This window comes from Cavia porcellus, unplaced genomic scaffold, assembly GCF_034190915.1.
Source record: "Cavia porcellus strain 051 isolate PalLab524CR breed Dunkin Hartley unplaced genomic scaffold, mCavPor4.1 scaffold_2, whole genome shotgun sequence".
NCBI lineage: Eukaryota > Metazoa > Chordata > Mammalia > Rodentia > Caviidae > Cavia > Cavia porcellus.
In genome coordinates, this window is record NW_026947485.1 from 41,592,617 (window position 1) to 41,616,558 (window position 23,942).

General features: G+C 36.3%; 1 protein-coding gene across 5 annotated transcripts in view; it reads left to right on the forward strand.

Annotated features, from left to right (window-relative positions):
* Window positions 1–23,942, forward strand: part of Grm8 (glutamate metabotropic receptor 8) — a 783,619-nt gene that overhangs the window by 608,342 nt on the left and 151,335 nt on the right. For all 5 annotated transcript variants that reach the window (XM_063241274.1, XM_003475159.5, XM_063241281.1 and 2 more), the window contains one exon: window positions 21,190–21,326. In XM_063241274.1, the coding sequence (XP_063097344.1) occupies window positions 21,190–21,326 (137 nt within the window). The remainder of the gene's footprint in view (window positions 1–21,189; window positions 21,327–23,942) is intronic.

Here is a 23,942-nt window from a genome sequence, read left to right on the forward strand (position 1 = left end):
AAGGCAGGATTACAGGATTACAAAAAGAAAGATCTCTTAAAGTTAACAAGGAACCAGGGAATAAAAATTCAACACCTGAAAGATGATACTGACATATTTTGGCATCTGTTCTTATAAATTTCGCTGAACTTCATTGGTTCACAGTGATTCTGTATATATTAACATTAAAAATATTATTTCTGAAATATATTAAAAGATTAGACCTTAATGCTATTTCAAACACTACATTTGTACAAAGCGTGAGTAGTATAAAATAAAAAGAACAATTTGAAACTCAGCAAGACGGACATAACAAATCAAGTGGGAAGAAAACTCCAGTCTTATTCTGCCCATTAAAAATCTTTGAAGTGAAAAATTGTATTTATCTTTGTGCTTAAAATATGTTGTGATTCTAACCCCCGACAGTTGTAGCTTTAAAACTGGAAATTCTGACAGAAGGTTGACTAATATAAAATCTAAAAATATACTGAAAAGCTGCTTTGGAGAATTGAGTGAAGACAATTCTGTAGTTGACCTATTTTTTCTGTTTTGAGAGGGTTCATAGGGAGGACTCAATTTTTTTAAGAGCATAATAACATAAATATAGCGTTCAGTTAATTCATAGAATTTCACAAAAGTTAAATAATGGTGCATACAAATATGAGATTTTAAATTAAGTTGGGTCCAGTTCAATTTCCTTAATACGAAATTAGAAAATGCATAAATATAATTCATGGAGTAATTCATTAAAGGAAGTGATTAACTCATTAAGTGGAGGAAACATTGCTGATAGTCAGTATGAGCCTTCAATAAAAATGATACATTTCGAATGGAACAGGCTTTTTAAAATTGCTAATAATGACAGAAAATAAGGCTTTAATGGAATAGAAAATTAAATGTAGAATGTGGTAGCTATGCCTTTAAAGTTAAAAATGACAAAATGTGTTTAATATTGCCAATTCATATCAAATATGCGTCCATAGTGTCCTTGTGGCTGTATTAGAGGTCTACGTAGGTCAATGCAAAGGGAAAAATGCTTAAATAAGAATCATAGGAGAGAAGTAATGGCATAGACATCTGTGGGTAACACTCCTAAAATTTATTTTAAGGGATAAAATACAAGAAAAATATCTAGTGATAATGTATTAGGTGTAAGGGAGAGCTGTACAAAGATCTCTGAACTTTGAAAACATTCATATTTTGGGTTAAATCTGTATTGTAAGGATACACTTTGTGCACTTTAGGAAGCTAAGTGGCCTTTTCTAGTTGCCTGTATCAGCTGTTCACCAGTTGTGACAAATATACCTTCAGATAGTGTCAGTATCCACTAAGGGAGGGAAAAAATCACCTCTAGTTGAAAACCATTAGGCTTCATACAGACTCATACAGAAAAAGTTCAGCAGATTTTCATAAATTTAGGAGCAAAATAGTAGACAATATAGTTTAAGAAACATTTGTAAAGTGTCAGATTATATTAACTATCTAGAAATAAGTTTACAAAAATGGCCAAATGCTATGGAAAGAAAACTTTAAAGTGATGGTTAGAGAGAAGTTTAGGTCAGTAGTAAGATACGCGCTTGACACATACAAGGTTCTGGGTTCAGTCCCCGCACACAAAAACAGACACGAGCACATATAGAGGAACACAAGCTAACAAAAATAAGAAAGGAAAATGAAATAGTAAAAATGGAAAGGAAAAGAGATTCCAAAACTTTTTAAGATTTATGATTACATCTAAATAACACAAAGGCCACCAGTCTTTTGCATAGGAAGAAAATACAAAGATACATAATTTCTCCAATTAATTTAGACTTGCATATTTTATACATTTTCCATCGTTAAGCCAAAGAGGAGTGTTGATGTAATATGACAAGCATTCTAAATTTTATATAGAAAGTCATAAAACAAAGAGAAGACAGAACACTTTGAGAAAGAATGTCAGAACTGTATAACAGGTTCAGTCTCATTATGTACTTTAGTAATTTAAAAAATATGACACTGAGTTAATGAGAGATGTATGAGCTAACAGAACAGAAAAGAGCAAAACCCACCTCATTTCTCTACAGGTTGTAAGAATCAAACAAGTTAGTGAAAAAGGCGACTTTATTCCATATAGAAGTTGAAAAGTGCTTACCAAAAACTGAGAAGTTAAATTGTATCCCTACCTCATGCCATAAACTAAATATAGATGTAATCAAATGAATATGTCAAAAACAAAAATTTAAAACTCTTTGTAAAAAAATTCAAAATAATGAGCTTTAGACTTTGGGGTAAAAACAAATTTCTTATACAGATATGAAAATGTTCAATGTAAAAATTAATAAATTTGAATACTTAAATTCAAACGGCTAAAACATCTTTATTTTTCAAGAAACCAAGTGAGATATTTAGCTAAAAACATCCTTGAAGCATACAAACTTTTAAAAACTACACAACACTCACACCAGCACACACACACACACAGACACACACACAGACACACATACACACACACACACACACACACACACACACACACACCCTCCCTCATATATGTACTCATCATTTTTTGAGGAACAATTATCAGTAAAGCAAGGTTTTTCTTATGGTGAAGTCACATGTCCATTTTCTTCATGCAAGTTATTCAGTGTCCTCCAAAGAAATAACAAAAGACTCCAAATGCACCAGATGAAGAGAATTTTGGTTAGGGAATAAAAATACATTGAATTCAGGGAATTGTTTGGTACTCTTAAGATATATTACTTCATCTTGTATAATTGTTATATATTAGTTCCCAATTCTTTCCTTTAACGAAACATTTGGTATTTTAATAGACTCTTTGGTCCCTTTCCTTACATGATATTTTATTTAAACCTTCTAATTCATCTGCTTCCCTGAGATGTGTATCACTAAGTAATGGAACTTTTCTTATTTTAGAAGCTCAGTAAGCTTATTTGAGTAGTATAAATGGTAACTGTTGCATTTCTGTATCTCAAATGGTGCTATTCATTAATGGTGATGACACTTTACAATTTAAAATACCTTTAAGCCAAGGATAATAAAGACATTTACACAAATGTAAGTACTCATGTCAGTTCAGTTTCTTAGAGAAAAAATGAAAGAGAATTAGTACAGAAAATCAGACATGCTATTCAACTACATTATTTGTACTTTTTTATTTGCATACCACAGTAGTGTAAGAGGTTGTTTTCCATACAACGTAAGGCATCTATTTTTAATACTTTTATAACTAGACTTTATGAAAACATCCAAATGTGTGAGTGCTTTGAGCACAGGAAATGAACATGACCCTTATTCAGCGCAGTTGTGGGGGCTGATTATACATTATTGATTCTACCTGATATAGTGTCCACGGGGGCAGACCTCCATATTAACTCTTAATGGAAATCTGAAACCAGTTGCTGATCTATTGCGAACTATTTCGATCCTCAGTGGTAAAACTACATTGTCCTTGAAGCTCCCTAGAGTAATATGATGTGAAGCAATCAGTTTCAGATTTATTATGGTTGGATTTAATCATTTAGTAACAATTCATTGAAAATCTACCTCACTAGATAATGGGATGTTGAAGTTAAGGTTTTCTTTAAGAAAACCTTTCAACGGCTCATTATTGAAATGAGTAACAGTTGGTTTTTACTCATGTAATGTACTTTATGATTGGTGGATGAACGATTTGGTAATTCACACAAGAGATAGGCACAAAAACTTATCAAACAATTTAGGCTCAAACCTTGCTTTTCAATGAAAAATAGCAATTAGTAATATAACTATCTTAATTATTTTGTGTATACATACAGATATATCTTTTTTTTTCCATTCCATTTCTTTTTTTTTCCTTTACTCCATCCCAGATGCTCTTTCCTTTTGAATACACAATACTATTGTGTACTCAATACATAATACACAATACTTATTGTACACTTTTGAGCTTATTTGTTTTTTTTTTTTTTAGCTTCTTACACTAGGAAGACAATATGATGTTAACATATGTGTATCTGGTTTATATTACTTATGAATACAGTGAAATGAAAAGTTTTGGATAACTGCAAGCAGGAGAGTGCTAAGACTCGATTGGATCTGTGTCTACAGTGTCCCTCTGGCTGCTGTGAAGAGGGTGCCTGGCTATTGCTTACTGAGGGTGGGGCACTGGCGAGAGGTTCAGGGAGCAGTGGATCAGATTAGTGGTGGCAGAGGTGAGGATAACGGGCGAATTAAGCATCTTTTAAGGACAGATTCTATCAGTGTGTTAGATGTGAATGTGTGAATTTTTGTTGTCTTGTTTGTTTTTACTCTTGCAGAAGTCTAGATTTTTATCTTTAAATTTTATTTTTTTCAAATCCATTTTATTTCAAAGAGAAAAAAAGAAAAAAAATACTATGCAAAATTTCAAAACAAGTCAATCAGAGGGCAATGGTGATACATACATTGCTCACTGTCATCCCCAAATCATTCACACAGACCACTTCTGCATTCAGTTGTCTAAACAATACCAGAATAAATCTTTCTCTTCAGTGAACCCAGAGAAATCAGTAGCATACCTATCCTAACTACTTTTTTATATACATATACATATATGTATATATATATATATATATATATATATATATATATATATACTTATGTTGTTTTAAGTTCTCACACTAGTGACACAAGGCTATGTTTACATATGTGTGTTTTATTTGTTTCACTTTTGATTATGGTCCAAAGTTGCATTCATTTACCTATATAAGTCTCCAGTTTATCTTTCTTTATAGATGAGTAGTACTCTTTTTTGTATAAAAATACCACATTTTTTATCTGTTCTTCAGTTGATGAACATTTAGGTTTTGTCCAAGCTTAGCTCTTATAAATTATTCTGCTATAAACATGGCTGAACATACATCACTGTGGTATGATGGTTTTAATTCTTTTGGATAGATACTTAAAAGGGGAATAGATGGGTCAAATGGAACCTCTAGTCCTACCTTTTTTTTTTTTTTTTTTTTTTTTTGTCTTTTTCATTTTTATCAGTACCAGGGATCGAACTCATGATGCCTGCTTGCAAGGCAGGTGCTTATGCTGCTGAGCTAAATCCTCAGTCCCTAGTCCTACCTTTTTGAGGAATCTACACACTGATTTCCATATTGGTGCAATCAATCTACATTCCCACCAACAGTGATTCCTTTTTCTCCACAGATCTGCCAGCATCTGTTTTTGTTTGAAATCTTGATAGTAGCCATTCTTTCTGGGGTGAGATGGAATCTCAGTTTTGTTTTAATTTGTATACCAAATGACGAGTGATATTGAACACTTTTTTTTTAATATATTTATTTGCTGTTTGTGTTTCATCATCTGAGAAGTATGTATTCATCTAAGATGCCCATTTTTGGATTTAAATCTTGAAATACTGATTTTTTAAAATTCTTTACATATTCTTGACATTAATCCTTTGTCTGAGATAGAGCTGGAAAAACATTTTCTTCCACGTTGTGGGTTGTCTCTTCACTCTGTTGGTGGTTTCTGTTGTTGTGCAAAAGCTTTTAAATAGGATGTGATCTCAATTGTTGATTCTTTGTGAAAGTTCCTGAGCAATCAGTGTTCTCTTCATAAAGTATGCCTACCCCAATATCTTCAAGAGTTTTATTTACTTGATTTCTGGGAGAACATGGAGGATAGATAGCAACAGCTTTGGAGGCTCTCTGAGAAACCGTGCTTAAAATCCAGGAATGGTGCAGGACGAGAAATCCTAAGCAAGGGGAGATATACTTTGCTGACCCAGGAATGAACTAAACTAAGAGAAACCAACTGGAAACGCAATCCCAGTGATATAACAGGAACAGATAAGGTCTCAGGGCAGAAGCTGGACCCCGTGCCACTGGAAGCTGTGATTTGAATTTCTTGCAGCTGCTGCTGTTTCCCAATCAGCACAGCAATGAGAGAGGCACGAGAGCTCTGAGAGTGGGAAGTGGTGAATGGAGTCGAGAGTGGGACTGGCAGGGAGCCCTGCATTGATCTGCAATGAGTGAGAGGATCGAGGACCCTTCCATAGAGTAGGAGGCTTCAGCAAAGGACACACTGGGACCAGGCAGACTACCCAGAACAGGATGCTGCAGTGACTTCAGTCACATATTCCCCTCTCAAGCAAGATTGGTGAGGAGTGCCTGGCCTGTGTGACACCACTGACTAAGACCAGTAGGCTAGTCCAAACCAGGTCCCAGCTGCTGGAGGTGCACCCTAGCAGTGAAGCCTTCGGTAGGTTGACCTGGAGGTGCGGGCCCAGCATAGGCTGCCCAGGTCTGTGTCTCCCTAGTACACTGCAGTGGGCAGGAACACCTAACCAGCGCAATTTAAACAAACTGTAACAGACAAAGAAAGAAACTGGGCCTCCTATATACACTTGTATAAAAGGAACAAAAAATATGGGAAGAGGGAGCAACAAGAAAGGGTCCTCAGCCCCAAACCTGAGAAACATGCAATATCAGACACATGCAATAGATGTAAAACGTTATCTCCAGAGCCTCATAGACAAGTTCAGGAATGAAGTTATTAACTACCTGAAGCAAGATATAAGTAGAATAGTTAGAGAAATGCTAAGCACCACCCAAGAAAAAACAGATGATGGAATGGTAGAACAGAAAAAGAGGGGAGAATTGTTTGATGGAGAAAATAGAGAAAACATAGAATACATGAAGCAGGTTCAAAGAGATTACCAGGAAACTAAAAACTCTATCGAAAACTGGCATACGAGCTTGAAAGAAACTAAGGATAGATTATCTGAACTGGAGGGCAGATTTGTAATATGGGAGCATGAAATGAAAAACTTTTTAAAAATAACAAAAAAACAAACAGCAACAATACAAAGGCTAGAAGATGATAAGAGGATCTATAATTTAAGAATTAAGAACATAAAAGAAGAAGTAGGGGCACAAACAAACGGACTACAAAAGCTATTCACAGAAATAATCCAAGAGAATTTCCCTAATTTAGCAAATGGTAAAGATACTCAGATGTATGAGGCATACAGGACCCCAGCCACATACAACTAAACAGAGCTACACCCAGGCATATAATAATCAAAATTCCAGAAATCCAATATAAGAACAGAATATTAAAAGCTGTCAGAGACAAGAAACAGATCACTTACAAGGGAACACCAATCAGAATTACAGCAGACTTCTCAGCACAAACCATCAAATCACGAAGAGCGTGGGGGGAAATAATTCAAGCTTTGAAAGATAATAACCTCCAGCCAAGATTGATATATTCTGCACAACTGTCTCTAGCAATGGATGGAAAAACAAGGTGCTTCCAGTATAAAGAGGAACTAGGGGAATTTGCAACCACCAATTCAACTCTACAGATAATATTGCAGGATATTCTAAAAAAGGAAAATACCAAGATTCCAGAAATAGTGGCAGAGAGGCCACGATGACAGGAGCAGGAAGCAAAATGAAGGAGACAAACTGACAACAAACGACAGAAAAAGAGCTCAACAGAAATGAGGCAGAGAAGATCAGATGGTAGGAACAGCTATTTTGGAGAAAACAAGACATCATAATTGCTAGTGCTGAATTAGTATCATCTTGTTTTGAAGTCCTATCAAACTTGTATGCTTCTGTCTCCATCGGTCTTAAAAGATTGTATGTTATTGGATTTTATTATATATGATAACATAAGTAAAGACTTTTATAAACAAGGAGATTATACAGAAACAATTGTTCATTTTCTGTTAATTGGTTCTAAATACCCTGCAATAATGTCATTCTCTTGAATGGTTTTATAGTGTCTTGATACATTTGGTGCTACAGTATACGAAGTTGTACTCAAAGATTTCAAGGAAAGAGACGCTGTGGTAACTATTTTTATGTCAGGATATCTTGTGGTGAAACACTTTTTTACTTAAATGATTATGTTTCGACCTGCGCTGTTCTGTTGTTATGACCTCTTTTATCTCAATCCCTTTAAAAAAAAAAAAAAAAAAAACAATTATTTACTTTTTTTTCTTTTTATCTTTTTAATTAAGGGAAAAATAAATAAAAAATAGCATGATACATTATAGTAACCTACTTTGATTTCCTATTAACTTGATTTGAAATCCTGTATTGCCCTCACCATCTTGCTTTGACTGATTTTCCCCTATTCTGCTATGCTAGATAGTACCAAGTTCAAAAGTATAGACAACAACTGTGAAGACAATAAGATTCATTATGACGCCCATTCCGGTTGACTATTATCTTCTTTTAAAGTCTTGTAATGTCTCCAATGCTTTGGTTTTATTCTTTACTGTTTTGTTCAATTTTATTATAACTGATGATATATGCAATTCTTCTTAAGATAGCAAGAGGCGGTATGGTAACCATTGTTGATCACCTTGTATTTTGTTTTTACATTATCTATTATGTCCATCCTTTTGATTTGACCGACTCTGCTCTGATATGTCGCATTTGGTTTTACTCTCTTCAAAAAAAAGTAATAAGAATTGTGGGAGTAATAAAACCCAAAATGTGTAATTGTCATTGTACAAAAGAAAAGTAAAGAAAGTGCTCTAAAGGTCATAACTGCATATATGTTTAAGTGTATAAGATAGATAACTATATTACTGAGTTTTTTTGGATCATTGAACAAAACTGTTTGCACTCTCACTGTTTGAAAGTCCACTTTATATGCTTCAATTTTGTAACTTGAACAACTATTTCTAAGATGAGAATATGTAATCTATTAACTAGTGATTTCTTACTATTTATCTTTTAAATTTTGTATTACTTGTACCCTTTTTCTGTTTTTTTCTTTTTCTCCTTAAATAAAAAAAAGGTTTATTTACTCTATCTTCCAGAAGATTTTAATGTTTCTATTTTACTGTTAAGATCTTTGATTCATTTAAATTTTACTTAGTGCATGATGAAAGATATGGGTCCAGGTTTAATCTTCGGCCTTTTACAGCCCGTTTTTCCAGAACCATTAGTTAAAGAGGCTATCTTTCTTCTGGTGAATGTGTTTAGAACCTTTGTGACAGATAAGGTGACTTAGTGTATCTGGAGTTGCTTCTGCATCTTCTAATTTGTTCCTTTGATCTTTGGGTCTGTTTTTTTTTTTTTTTTTTTTTTTTTCCCCAGTACCACACTGTTTTTATCACAGTAGCTTTATAATACAATTTCAAATCAGAGATTGTGATGCTCTGTCTTGTTTGTCACCTAGGATTGCCTTTGATATTCTAGGTCTCTTCTGGCTCCAGATGAATTTTGAGGTTGTTTTTTCTGGGACTGGCAGTCATCACTGTAACTTTGAATGTACATCTGCAGGTTTATACCACTCCTGTCCTGCAGGGAGTGCTGTTTCAGGGAGAAGGTGTTTCTGGCTACTGCCTTCTTCTTCATTGAAGTTTTTCTTTTCTCTCTGGGGCTTCAATTCACACTTCAGACTCTTCCTGTGCAGCGGACCCACTTCCCTCCTTCTTGTCTTTCTCACCATGCTGCATTCCAATGTCTGCACAGAGCCCCTCAGAGAGACTGTTTTCTCTGACACCTAGCACTCTACCATCTTCTGAGCAGTCCAGCAATCCAGAGTATAAGATCTTTTTCCAGACTTGGCATCCTGTGAGACCCAGGTTGGATGTGTGTGAGTCTGTTTCCTTTTAAGGAAGAAGCTAGTGAAGAGGCTCAGTGCAGGTGACTATAGGCAGGAAAGGGGGGCAGATCTGAAATGCTTGGTGTTAGACCTTCTCCCCAGTGAAGGGAGGGTTGCAGTGAGGGAGCAATGTCTGCTCAAATGATCTGTCTTTTAGACTTGTGCTCTTTTAATTTGTCACCACTAATCATGGTTATGGAGGTACAAGTTGCTAAGCACTTCAGTTAAGCTTAGTGAACTGTGGCACACTTATGTATCAAATATACATGGGATTTTGGGGACAGGAAAAAGATATACAAGATCTCATCATTATCTTTATATTAAATGTAGTATGGCATAATACGTTGTGCATTAGTAAAATTGATTTTACCTTTCTAAGACTTTTTTAAATAAAAGAATTAGAATTATGGAGAACCTGAGTGAATAGGATAGACAATCCACATAACATGCCCTCCTACATACGAGTTCCCCAACTGTTAACATCTTGCATATGAGTGGTAATTTTGTTTAAAATCCACTATTCATATGTTATTACTAACTAAAGTGCTACTTCACATTGCTTCACTCCTTAGGAATGAAAGTGGGGGAATTAATTTAAATTTTGATTTAATTAAATGGATAAACGAAAATCAGTTGCTTACTGACAACAAAAAATAAAGAACACCTAAAAGCATGTTGGGAAGTGTGTAAGAGTCAAATATGTTGTCTAACTAGTAACATTGTAATGTTACATTTGCAATAATTACTAAAGAACTGAATAGAGATACAGACGGGTGGCTACGTTGGTATTTATGGCGAGGCTTGTAACTTTGAGTCACATCTGTGGAGGTATGGAAATAAAATCAAAACTGGTTGAGAAGTTAAAATAAATAAAGAAATGAAGACTGAAAACAATTTTACTGTGGAAGAAGATAGAAAGCATCTGGAAGAGGCTTTGTAGTAGGAGAAGAGCTTTTAGAACTGACTTCTTAAATTTAAGGAGGTGCTTCTGCAGGAAATTAGAGTTTTTGATAAAAAATAAAGAACGATAACTGTGAATCTGTAACCACATAGAGGACCCTTGCTTCAGGGGAGGGGTGTGGCGTTGATTAGATTACGGACGTGTGTTTCAATAACAGGAAAAGAAATCTGAGTGTGGGTGTAGAGAGTATGTTTTGTGGTGGAGAGGTTCTGTCTCATTGCTCCTTTTTTTCAGTGTAAAAGCACAGATAAACTGAGATCACAAGAAAAGGCAGATACCGAATGTACAAGGAGTGATGAAAACAGGTGAAAGAATCAACTGTGATCCAGGACAGAGGGAACCCTGGGGGAAGGTGGTACAACTGTGGAGTAGTATGTTTGAAGTCTGAGGTCATGAGTTTGGTAAAAGATCAGGATCCCAGTCCATTTAAACAAGAAGATTCATACTCTCCGAGTCCTGCCATGGGACCTAACTTGCTTCAGCTTAGTCAAAGCCTTCCAGACAGTAGATTTCATCTTCCCTCAAACAAGATCCAGCTGATTGAGGAAAGACAAAGAAGGTGTATGTGAAGACAATCCCCAGTATGCAATACTGATAGGTGGACGTAGAGCAGTGATTGTATCGTGCATATTAACCTATTCTTGATCTGTTGATGATTTCCTAAGTGGTCCAGTGAAATGTAGAACTTAGTAGAAGGAATTACACCACGAGGGAATCAACTTTGAGGGCAGATCTTATCTTGGACCTCTCCTGCTCCTTCTTCCTTTTCCTCTTTTCTTATCCTTTTTCTCCTCCTTCTTCCTCTTCCTTATTTTTCCTTTTATTCTCTCCTTCATTCTACTTTCTCTTTCTGTTCTGTTTTGTTCTCTTCCTTTATCTCTTCTCTCCTCTCCTCTCCTCTCCTCTTATCTCTTCTCTGCTTCTTCCCTCTTCCTCCCTCTTTTCCTTCTTCTCTTCTCTCCCTTTCTCTCTCTTTTTTCCTCCCTCTTTGTCTGTTTCTCAGACACTAAGAAATGGGAGGCTTTGCTTAGCCACACATCCCTTGCCATGATGCGCAACTCTAGTTCAGGCCCACAGTGTTGTGTCCAAGTGATCATGCAATGACACCTGTGAAATTATGAGCCAACATAAATGTCTCCTCCTGTAGTATGATTTTCTCAAGTAGTTTTTCATAGCAACAGGAAGCTGACTAACACAGGTGTAACTGAATTCAGCCATGTTTGCGACTGACAGAGGAACAAAATTGGACAAAAGGAAATAAGAACACACATGTTTGCAAGAAAATTAAAAAAAAAACAATGAAAGGACAGGAAAAGACAAAAACTTTCATGGAGTGAAGAATCATGACAAAGTGGGGTGATCAATAAACTGTTAAACCCAGGAGGACATAGAATTTTACCAAGTGGATGAAAAACGATGTTTGGAGAGTACAAGTAAGGAATGATATGATTATTTGAGAGGATAACTTTCTAAGAGTGATTGTACATAGAAGTAGATGATAATGTTTATGAAAGATTCTTCTTAAAGATCAAAATTGGAGATGAAGTCAACTCATCTGAAGATGAGAGTGATGAGCCGCTAAAGAAAAAGACATGTGCACCCAGTCTGGGATGGTGGTAAAGACTGCAGTGAGTCAGATGGTGAAGTCTTCAAAGAATGAGGCTGAGTACTTAAATAATCTAAGGGACTAACTAGTAATGAATTAAAATATGTGTTTCTGTGTATTAGTTGTAAAGTATACTTCATAAGATAGATTGGTTCAACAAAAGAGTATGGTTATCGGAGATTCTGTTGAAAATACTACTTTTTTTAAAATTTAATTTTATTTAAGGAGAAAAGAAAAAAAACAGTGAAAGGGTACAAGTTATACAGATTTACATAAGAAAAAATTGAACAGTAGGAAATCACTAGTTAATGGATTACACATTGCTGTCCTAGAAATAATTGTTCAAGTCACAAAATTAAAGCTTGTAGAGTGGACATTCCAACGATGATACTGTAAAGAGTTCTGTTCAATGATCCAATAAAACTCTGTGATATCATTTTCTATCTTATACACTTAAATATACATGCAGTTATATAGTTTAGAGCACTTTCTTTTCCTCTCTTTTGTATAATGACTATTACACATTTTGGGTTTTATTGCTCCCACGGTTCTTATTGCTTTTTTGGAAGAGAGTAAAACCAAGTGTGACATAACAGACCAGAATCGGTCAAGTCAAAAGGGTGGACATGATAGATAATGTAAAAACATAATACAAGGTGATCAACAATGGTTACCATAATGCAGGCTGCTATTTCTAATAGAATTGCCTATATCATTAGTTATAATACAATTGAACAAAACAGTAAAGAACAAAACCGACAAAACCAAACCATTGGAGACATTGTAGGTCTTCAAAAGTAGATAAAAGTCAACGAGAATGGGCGTTATAGTGAATCTCGTTATCTTCACAGCTGATGCCTAAACTTTCGAACCTGATACTATCCAGCAAAACAGAATAGGGGAACATCAGTCAAAAACAAGATGGTGAGAGTAATAACAGGGCTTCAAATCGAGATAATAGAAAGTCAAAGTGGGTTGCTATAATATATCCTGCTATTTTTTCCCCTTTAATTAAATGGATAAAAATAAAAAAAGTAAATAATGGAGTGGAGATTGAGATAAAAGAGGGCATAGCAATGAAACAGCGCAGATCAAAACATAACCATTTAAGCAGAATAGTGTTTCACCACCAGATAATCCCGACCCAAAAGTAGTTTCCATATTGACTCTTTCCTTGAAGTCCTTAAGTACAACTTTGTATACTGTAGTATTAAGTATATCAAAACAATGTAAAACCTTTTAAGAGAATGACAGCATTACAGAGTATTTAGAATCGACTAACAGAAAATGAACAATGGTTTCTGTATAATCTCCTTGTCTTTAAAAGGTTTTTGCTTATACTATCGTACATAATAAAATTCAATAAGATACAATCTGTTTAGACCATTGGAGACAGAAGAACAAAAGCTAGATGAGACTTCAAAACAAGATGATACTAAATCAGTATTACCTATTAAGATGTCATTTTCTCCAAAATAGCTGTTCCTATCATCCAATCTTCTCTGTCTCATTTCTGTTGAGCTCTTTTTCTGTCGGTAGCTGCCAGTTTGTCTTCTTCATTTTGTTCTCTGCTCCATTCGTTGTGGCCTCTCTGCCATTATTTCTGGATTCTTTGTATTTTTCTTTTTTTAGAATATCCTGCAATACTCTCTGTAGAGTTGAATTGGTGGTTGCAAATTCCCCCAGTTCCTCTTTATCCTGGAAGCACCTTGTTTTTCCATCAATTTCCAGGGACAGTTGTGCAGGATATCTCAATCTTGGCTGGAGATTATTATCTTTCAAAGCTTGAATTATTTCCCCCCACGCTCTTCGTGATTTGATGGTTTGTGCAGAGAAATCTGCTGTAATTCTGATGGGTGTTCCCTTGTAGGTGGTCTGTTTCTTGTCTCTGACAGCTTTTAGTATTCTGTTCTTGTATTGAATTTCTGGAATTTTTATTATTATATGCCTGGGTGTCACTCTGTTTGGGTTGTAGGTAGCTGGGGTCCTGTATGCCTCATACATCTGAGTATCTTTACCTTTTGCTAAATTAGGGAAATTCTCTTGGATTATTTCTGTGAGTAGCTTTTGTAGTTCACTTGTTTGTGTCCCTACTTCTTCTTTTATGTTCTTAATCCTTAAGTTATGGCTCCTCTTATCGTCTTCTTGTCTTTGTATTATTGCTGTTTGTTTCTTTGTTATTTTTAAGAAGTTTTTCATTTCATTCTCCCATATTACAAGTCTGCCCTCCAGTTCAGATAGTCTGTCCTTAGTTTCTTTCAAGCTGTTATGCCAGCCTTGGATAGACTTCTTAGTATCTTGGTAGTCCCTTTGAACCTGCTTCACGTACTCTATGCTTTCTCTGTTTTCTCCATCAAACAATTCTCCCCTCTTTTTCTGTTCTTCCATTCCACCATCTGTTTTTTCCTGGGTGGTGCTTAGCATTTCTCTAACTATTCTGCATACTTCTAGCTTCAGGTTGTTGATAACTTCATTCCTGAATTGGTCTATGAGGCTCTCTGTATGGTGCTTTATGTCTATTGGTGTGGTGTCTGCTATTGCCTGTTTCTCAGAATTGGGGGCCGGGGAGCCTTTCTTGTTGCTGCCTTTTCCCATATTCTCTTTCCTTATATATGCAAGCTTACAAAGGAGGCCCAGCTTCCCTCCCTGTCAATCAGAGCCTGATCGAATTGCACTGGCTAGGTGTTCTCGCCCCCCGGCAGCGCACCAGGGAGTTGCGGACTAGGCAGCCTACACGGGAGTTGCCCCTCCGGGCCACCATCAGTCTCTGGGATCTGGGTTGGGCCAGCCTACTGAGTCCGCCAGCAGCGTCACGCAGGCCAGGCACTTTTCACCAATCCCATCCGAGAGGGGAATGTGTGGCTGGAGTTGCCACCGCGCCCTGCTCCCGCAGGACTGCCGGGGCCCAGAAAGTCCTCCACTGGAGTCAAACTGTGGTAGAGTGTCAGTTTCTCTCACTCACCTTACCACAAGTCAGTGTACGCCTCCTTGTCTGTCCTGTTTTCGACTCCATTTGCAGACTCCCATTCTCAGAGCTTCTGCGCGTCTCTCTCCTTGCCGAGACCAATGTAGAGGCAGCCAGCTGCCGCGCGGCGGGAAACCCAAATCGCGGCTTCCAATGGCACGGGGTCCAGCCTCCACACCGAGATTTTTCTGTTCCTGTTTTAGCACCAGGACTGCATTCCAAGTTGGTTTCTCTCAGCCCAGTTCGTTCCTGAGTCAGCAGAGCATATCTCTACCGGCGTATGTCTCCTTAGTCTGCACCATTCCTGACTTCTGAACCAAGCCTTTCTGAGAGCCTCAGTAGTATCTACTATCTGTCCGCCATGTTCTCCCGGAAGTCCCCTTATGAGTCTGCGAACCACACATGCTCCGCGTAACTTTTTCAGAAACATTCTCTGGAAACCTTGCCTTTTCCTGGCTGAATCCAAATACTACTTTCTATGGCATTTTTGTCAGTGACTTAAACCTCGTATAGTCATTCTTCTCTTAAGGGTACTAAAAGTTCCTAAATAAACTGACTCCATGATTCTTAATTTTTCTTGCTTGCCTAATGTTGTAGGTGGGGATGAAGAGGTTAACGGATAAAATTTTGTCAGCAATGAGTGGAAAGGAAATAATAAACCTGAAAATAAACAAACTAAGTGACTTATAAGTATAATTTTGTAAAGAAAGGTAAATAAAATACTCTTGCATTTTTTCCTTGTGTAAACAAGAAAATGTATGCCGAGGGAGCATAAATGTAGGCAAATCAACCAAAAATCGTAATGTTTGTTTCCATTCCCTGCCTTATGTTGAGGGCCAGTCATGCACTAAAGGCTTTATGTGTATCATTTTGTGTAACCTTTTCAGTAGCCCAGGGAGACTGGGGTGACTATGCTGGCTTGACAGAAGAGAAAACAGGCTTCAGGAAAGTAAATTGGCTGGGTCGCTTTGGTAATTGGCAGGGCTGGAAATCAAACTTTAGCCCCCAAATCCCCAGTCTACTGTATTTCCTCACATTGTTCAAAATAGAGCAACATTTAAAAGTTTTTACATTGGAGATATATATGTGTGTGTGTGTGTGTGTGTGTGTGTGTGTGTGTGTGTGTGTGTGTGTGAAGTTATGGAGATATATAGGAAAAATAATTTCCCATACATTTCTTATTTAACAGAGAAAACTCCAGAGGGACAAGACCCTGAGGGTCTTACCTGACTAGTAGGAGTTATTTGGTAACTCCTCACCTTTGTTTCCATTTCTCCACTATCATGTATGAACAACAAAGTATTTGAAAATTTAATAAACTTCAGGAAATCTTAAGTGCCTAAATGGTGATGTGGAAATAAATAAAACAAAAAAAAAAAATTGACAGTGCATAGTTTATAGTGCAAAAAACATTTAAGTATACCTTTTCAAATATATTTATTATATTCAGCTACCAGTAACTACTCAGCCATCATTCAAAGACACGTCAAAATTTGCTTTCCTTTCTTATGTCACCCTGATAACAATGTGACAGGTACTGATTTGGTAAATTCATTTGTGAATATAAAAATGAAAGACAGTATCCACAAAGTTCACAATGTTGTGAAATGAGTGGGGAAGATTTGCTTGAGAGTATTAAGAAGTACCTGAGTCATGCTGGCTACAGTTTACTGTTTGCTTACCCAATACTGAGCATTGTTTTTGCTTCTGTGCCTACAAAGATAACAGACAGATAGACGCAGTCTGCCCTTGCTAAGGTGTCCGTGATTCTGTAAGGAGGTAGAGAGTTCACTCAGTGTTAAACACATGACTCTCAATCAATATCGCCTTGAGTAAATGTTATTATTATGTGTGGGGTGAAAAGCAGAATCGTGGGGAGGAAGGCATAGTTAGGCATGATGAAGCACTTGTATCTCTTTGGAAGATCAAACTTCTATTTTGCGTCATAAGCCATATCTTGGAGAACTAAGAGGAAAACAAAGGCTACAGGAAAGAAGAAATAGAACTCAGAAAAGATTCATGTGCAGAGATGCAAAGGTGGGCCAGACTGTAGTAAACTCCGGGCAATGGATTTTAGATATGTGTGGTATTTTGCTGAAAGAGCACAGAGAATAGCAAGAGAGACTTCATGCAAACCAATTGTACTCAATGAGAAATTCATATGTTCTCATATAGATAGTTTCAAACAGCATTAACATAAAATAAATAATAGTTGGTGGTGAATTAAAAACTGGTGGTAAACTTGTAATCCCCAACTGAACTGAATCAGCATGATCCTGGGTGTGGAGGCCCCACCTGAAGATTGCTGCAAAAACATGAAAAAGCGAACTGGAAAGGAAGACGCAGTGTAATGTTGTTGGTTCTCTTGTTGCTGTTAGTTCTCCTGGTGGAACTTGTCGAGCTTCTTTCCTGACATGAACTTGGCTGTTATCATCAGAGAGTCTTGGAACTTCATTGTTGCTAAGGATGGCTGCTGGATATGGGGGAGCTCTGGTCCTTACTTTAAGTACTGCTTCCTGCTCCAGAGGGGAAGAGGGTGTGCTGTTCAATCTCCTGAAGAAGTTTGTCATGCTGGCTTCCTCATATGAACTTGGCCATTCTCGTGGTTGAAGGAGGATGGTTACAGTACTTTTTTGGGGAAGCTCTGGTCCTTACTTGGAGTATCACTTCCTGGTTCCAGTGCAGATCCCTCAGCCTACATATAGATTCTTTATCCCTCTGCACAGATTTCCTAGCTTCCATCACTGACCTTTGGGCCTTTTAGCACAGATCCATGAAACAAACTTGCATGAGACATTGCCATGGGCTGTTGGCCCACAGTTGAACTCCTGGGGGACATTGTCATGGGTTCAAGGATTTCAGCTGTACTCATGCAGGACACGACCGTGGGATTCAGGTCTTTAGCTGAACTCTTTGGGTCTTTAGTGTGTGGACAAATTTCCCCCACTTTTTTTTTTTTTTTTTTTGTATTTGACTCTTTGGATGATTATGTGTTCTTTTAAACCCTTGACTATAACATAGTTAATATTTATTTGCATAATACTCAGCCAGAGGGTTTAGCTCAGCAATTAAAAAACAAAACAAAACACTTGTTTAATGCTTATTTTTACTTTATATAGATTGATTCTTTTTAATGTCCATTTGTCCCTGTGTGGTGGAAATTACTCTTAGACTGCTTTGGAGGTATGAAAAATGAGACAGAGATTACAAAGTTACCCAAGACGTTAATATCTAATGTGATGGATCTGAGACTTTGAACCCAACCGTCTGATTGCAAAGCTCATATTCTTAAGATTTTTTCAATATTGCCCATTAATGCATATCAAGGTTAATGAAGGTTGATATTGAAAATGATATTTGAGGTAGCTAAATTGGGAATTATTTTGTGATAATGTATCCTCATACACATGTTTTCTTGAACTGGAGAAGAGAGAAGTACAAACAACCAACACATAAGGAATTATGTATCACTATGCAGGGTATTTGTGGGAATGTGTTATACAAGATAAATTCTATTTTGAGAATTATTGTGACAAAAAAAATTGGAAAGTGCTATTGTCAGAAATAAATCATTTAGTCAAAGAGGTGATAGTAGTTAGAACTTTGGTTTAAGGGAAAGAGTATATGTATGTAGGTATGCATATATAAATGTATGTACTTATGTGTATGCAAGATAGATAACTATACTATTAATCTCTGTTAGTTCATCAAAAAGCATACTTTATACTGCATTATTTAATCATTTTTATGCCTACATCTTGTAACCTGAACTACTTCTAAAATAACAATATGCAATATATTTACTAAGATTAACTTTGTACTGTTATTTTAAAAAATTCTGTATCATTTCTATCTTTTTTCCTGTTTTGCTTTTTAAAAAATCTTTAAATATTGCTCTATCTAGGAGAAATTAAAAAAAAATTTCAAAGCCACATATAAATGTCAGGAATTCATGCTGTTACTGTGAAATTGATAACATATGTATTTTTTGAGTTAAAAATCTTTTTCATTAGACTTGCAATAATTCTTAAGTATTCATTAAAATTTTTCAGTTTTATTTTTGTTATTATGTATTGTGTACAGAAAATAAATATGGAAAATTAATTTAATTATCCTATGAATGGTTCTAAGCACTTCCCAAAATTGACTAGTTAAATTCTCACAACATCTGTATGACATTTTTATGAGAAAAGTGCAAAGGCTCCCATTTCATTGATGAAGAAACTGAGGACATAAGGGATTAAAAATCTGTCTATGAACACAAGGAGTTGGAAAATGTTTTGATCAGAGATTACAGATAAGGTTTTACCTGAGTATCTGAGAAGTGATAGAATTGACTGATCATATAGCTTTTGTTTTCTTCCCCAATTTCTCATTCATTTATAAAGTCAGTTTTCATATGAATTATTGAAAAGATCATATTTTACATGACTGCTATTCATTTAAGACTTCTAAATATATTCATATTAATTGTTAAGGCCCCATTGTAAGCAGGGGTGGAGAAAGTGAGGAAGAAAGAGGGGAAAGAGGGAATAAAACAGAGAGAGAGATCCAAAAATAAATAGATAAGGAGGTTAGCATGGGTATGCGGCTCCTGCCACTCAGACAAGTGCTTGTTTCTCCAGGCTGTGCCATCTCAATGGGCTCAGTAGTTCTTAATGAGATCAGATGTCTGTGGTCTCATTAGTGGCTTCCTGCCATGTTCACATTTTAGGAAAAATCAAGAAAGCACAATGTTAAACATCTCTCCATTGAATACCAGGGAAGTATTCTAAATGTCATTTAAGGGGCTGGGGATTTAGCTCAGTGGCTCAAGTGCTTGCCTGGTAAGTGCAAGGTCGTGAGTTCAGTCCCCAGTACAAAAAAAAAAAAAAGCCATTTAGCTACATTCATTTTCAGGTTACTATTTTATAAAGTTGTCTACATTATTTGATAAGTTACATATCTTAGAGGTTTACAATTATTGGTAATTGATTAAACAACTACACACAAAGGTTAACAAACTCATTGAAAGGTAGGAAAATATGTAAAATATTTAACAACCAACCATTAAATTTTGAGAATATAATATGGAAGAGATAGCAAGAAGAGGAAACTTCCTAATGCAAAACAGAAGTTAAGTCCAATAACTTGTGAGAAAAATATTCAAGGCAGGAGGTCTGCACAGAGGAGACAGGTACCAAGAAAAAGGATCGGTGTCAGGTAAATTTTTCAAGATGGGAAAAATTAATCTATGCGCAGGAAGGAGAAGTCTAAAGGTTGTTAGAGAAAAAGAAAGTCTATAGATAATAAGCTAGTTAGAAGAAGATGGTGATTATTTTCTACTCTTATACCTGTAATTATGTAAAATTTAATAAGAGGGAAACAAAAGTGAGCCAAAGCTGTTAAGAGGAGAGATAAAAGCTTTCAAGAGAAATGGAGTTTTGAAAAGACTACATGTCCTGCATCCTGCTGCTCTGGCAGTGTTACACTCGTCAGAGTGAATCAGGGCACTTTTATGATCTGAGCAGAACGGGGATTTCCCACTGCTTGCTGCCTTACTCACTGAGAGGTTCCTCGTGACAGCCCACATTGATGTGTGCTTGGGCAGAGGTAGCAGAGGCAGAGAATTAAAAAAGGAGAACCCCGTCAGAGTGGGCCTGAAGTTGAGAGACTGTAAAACTAAGTATCCTAGCTGGGATGTTCTGCCTTGCCATTTGTAATTCTTGAACAATAGCTGTCATGTTTCAAGATATTTATGTTTTTCTCTGTTAACTGCCCTTCTATGTAGCCAGTATTGAATACTCACCCTATTGACTTTTATTTATTTAGCTGTTACGTACATTGCCTAACTTGGATACTCATCATTTACTTTCTAATGTGCATAATAAAGCACATCTTCTTCCTACATGTACATCAGTCTTATTTTTATGTAAAAGATATTATGCTATCAAAAATGACCTTGTATAGATTACATCTTCCTATCACTTGCTACACACAATATATTTTTAATTTACTATTATTCCCTAGAGAAAAATAAGCCCAATGGTCTGTCTTACTAAAACGTTATTAACATTGTTTTCTAAATCTTTATAGGCAGTGCTGGTACACCTGTCACTTTTAATGAAAATGGAGATGCTCCTGGACGTTATGATATCTTCCAGTATCAAATAACCAACAAAAGTACAGAATATAAAATCATCGGGCACTGGACCAATCAGCTTCACCTAAAAGCAAGTATCAGAATAAACATACATTAATGTATGCTTTCTGTTTCAGTATATAATTTAAACTTCTGTAGAGAACTTCCCTAGTATGTGCAAGGATTTAGAGAAATCTCATTTTTTAAAATTTATGTTACACTTAGAAAAATGTATCCTTCTTTTAAGACTCACTGGCTTAAGTGCTTGCATGCTTCTTGCATGTATGTGTCAGAAATGCCTATGGTAGCCTTTCCTGAACGTTTAGTGAATTATACTTAGGTTTTAAAATGAAAATGTGTACCTGCTTTGGTATATCACGAGATCTTTTTGTTACTTCTGACTGATGGAAGTGAAACATGCTCTCTGTATTTCTATAACCTCTCTCAATTGCAACACAGTGGAAAGTCAGCCTATGCAAGGGTGATAGTGGTCAGCTTACTTAACAGTCCCTGGGGCTTCTGTATCTAAATCAGGTAATCTTGAGGTCATACACTGCAGTTTCTGCAAATGGCCATGTAAGGGCAACTTGGAGAGTTCAGCACCAAGCAGAATACCCAGCCCTGACATGCTGCAGGATGCCTCTGATCATTTCCTTGCTAGGAGGTCCATGCCTCCACCAGGAGCTCCATTTCCTCCTGCTAGGGTCTGGCAGGCATAAGTGTGCTTGACATTCAGAGACACTGGCAAGAATTTCATCATATGTGCTTCCCAAAGAAGCTTTCCTAGGCTAGGCGGCTCTGAAGACTTTGGAGAGAGATGCCTACTACCTGCAACCACCAATCATAAAGGTCTCTGGGAACAGGAAAGTCACGCCGAGTTTGATGAATAAGGGAGGTCCAGGAAATCACAAGACACGGACCTGGAGGACTTAAAGAAGATATAAAGAGAAGTTTAGGGAGGCTTTGAGAAGCAACTGTTTATCACCAAGTAAAACATTATTTCACATGTTAACACAGCTACAGACCATGGCTTATACTCTGTGCTAGGAACTGGAGTTCAGTCAGACAGTGATTTCTTCTACAGAAACAAAGGAGTACTTGCAGATTAGTGGACAAGGAATCTATAACAGCAGTGATCCTTTCTCGGTAGGCAGTAAGATGCTTTTTAAAATGCTTCCACTAAAATAGGAACATACTCTTGCAGTGTTCTGTTGTTCCAGTGTGTAATTTTCTTCTAAAGAAAGCCTCTTCTCTTCTTGATTTTCAAATCTATGTTAATTCGAAGAGACTATGTTTGTGCTTTCTTGTGTTGAACCCATTCAAACACCAAGAACTGCTATTTTAATCCATATTATGGTATTCTGTGTCCAAATACATTACTCCCTCAATGATACATCTTTTTAATCATCAATCACTCATGTTCTCAGCAAAGAAGTAGATGGTGAGGAATAACAAAACTAGAGCATGGTTCATTGTTTCTTTGAAGTGACTCACTGATAATTACCACAGCGCTGCACTGAGCAATCCAGAGGCAGCTATGTTTTGAACTACAGTAATATGGAAGGCTCTGTATCTATAGTTTACTATGTGCAGCTGCTCCCTGAAATCTTACTCAGTAAACGCAAATTGATTTATTGAAACATAGCTTTGAAACTTTCACAGGTTCTTAATAACCTGAAAATCAATAGTCTTTTGACAAACTCTCTTTTGAAGGTAGATATATGTGAAATAAAATTATTGAGCATGAGAGAAAATTTGATAAGGGTTAAAACAGAGAAAATATTTTATCTGACTTTTATGCATGCTAAAACATGTATTATATTCTTAAGATTAAAGATTTACGTAACAAAATTCAATGTTTCTGGAATATTCTCACTAATATATTAGCACCAAAATATATAAAGTAATTATACACACAAATACATACACACATCTCTCTATGTATGCATAATGTATATTTATTATAAAAATATTGAATCTCAAGCTGCTCTTTTATGTACATTTAACTGCACATGAAAGTTTTATGTTTATGGCTGTGCTATTGTTCATAAAATATATCAAAGCAATTTGTAAGAATTATTTCTCATGCATGATTATGGTGGATTTTAGCAATGTAGTCATACTAGTTTCACTGCAAGAGTAAAAATGCAATTCTCTAAAGATAACAGTGAATAAGGCATGGGAAAGGTTGTAAATTATAGATTGAACTCTGGGGACTATTAAGACAAACCAAATGACTCTTCCCTTGGATGGTGGGTCATCTACTTGCTGGAAGATGGGGTAGAGCATGCTTAGAATGCTGCTGACATAGTATAGTTTTGCTTAGATTATACTCAAGGCATCAAAGACTTTGCCTTAGTTTTGTTATCTCTAAAGTGGAAATAGTAGCAACTATCTTATGTGGTTATAATAAAAAATTAAGTGAAAAAGCACAGTTAGTCTTTTAGCATAGTGCCTGGCACAAATGACACGCAGAGCCATTACCTATCTTTAATTCAGTGTCTTGTGGTGCTAGGGGACCCATGCAAGATCTGATAGTGTGTGTGGTCAGTACAGAGGTGAAGATCTTTAAGAGGCAGCCACTTCTTGAGTTTGCTTTCACTAGTTCAGAAAACTTTAAAAGATTCATCTAAAAAGCTCGCCTTTTGTCCTCATTTTGAGTTGTTTCAGTTTTTGATATTTGAGAAAATTCTTTGCACTTTCAGAC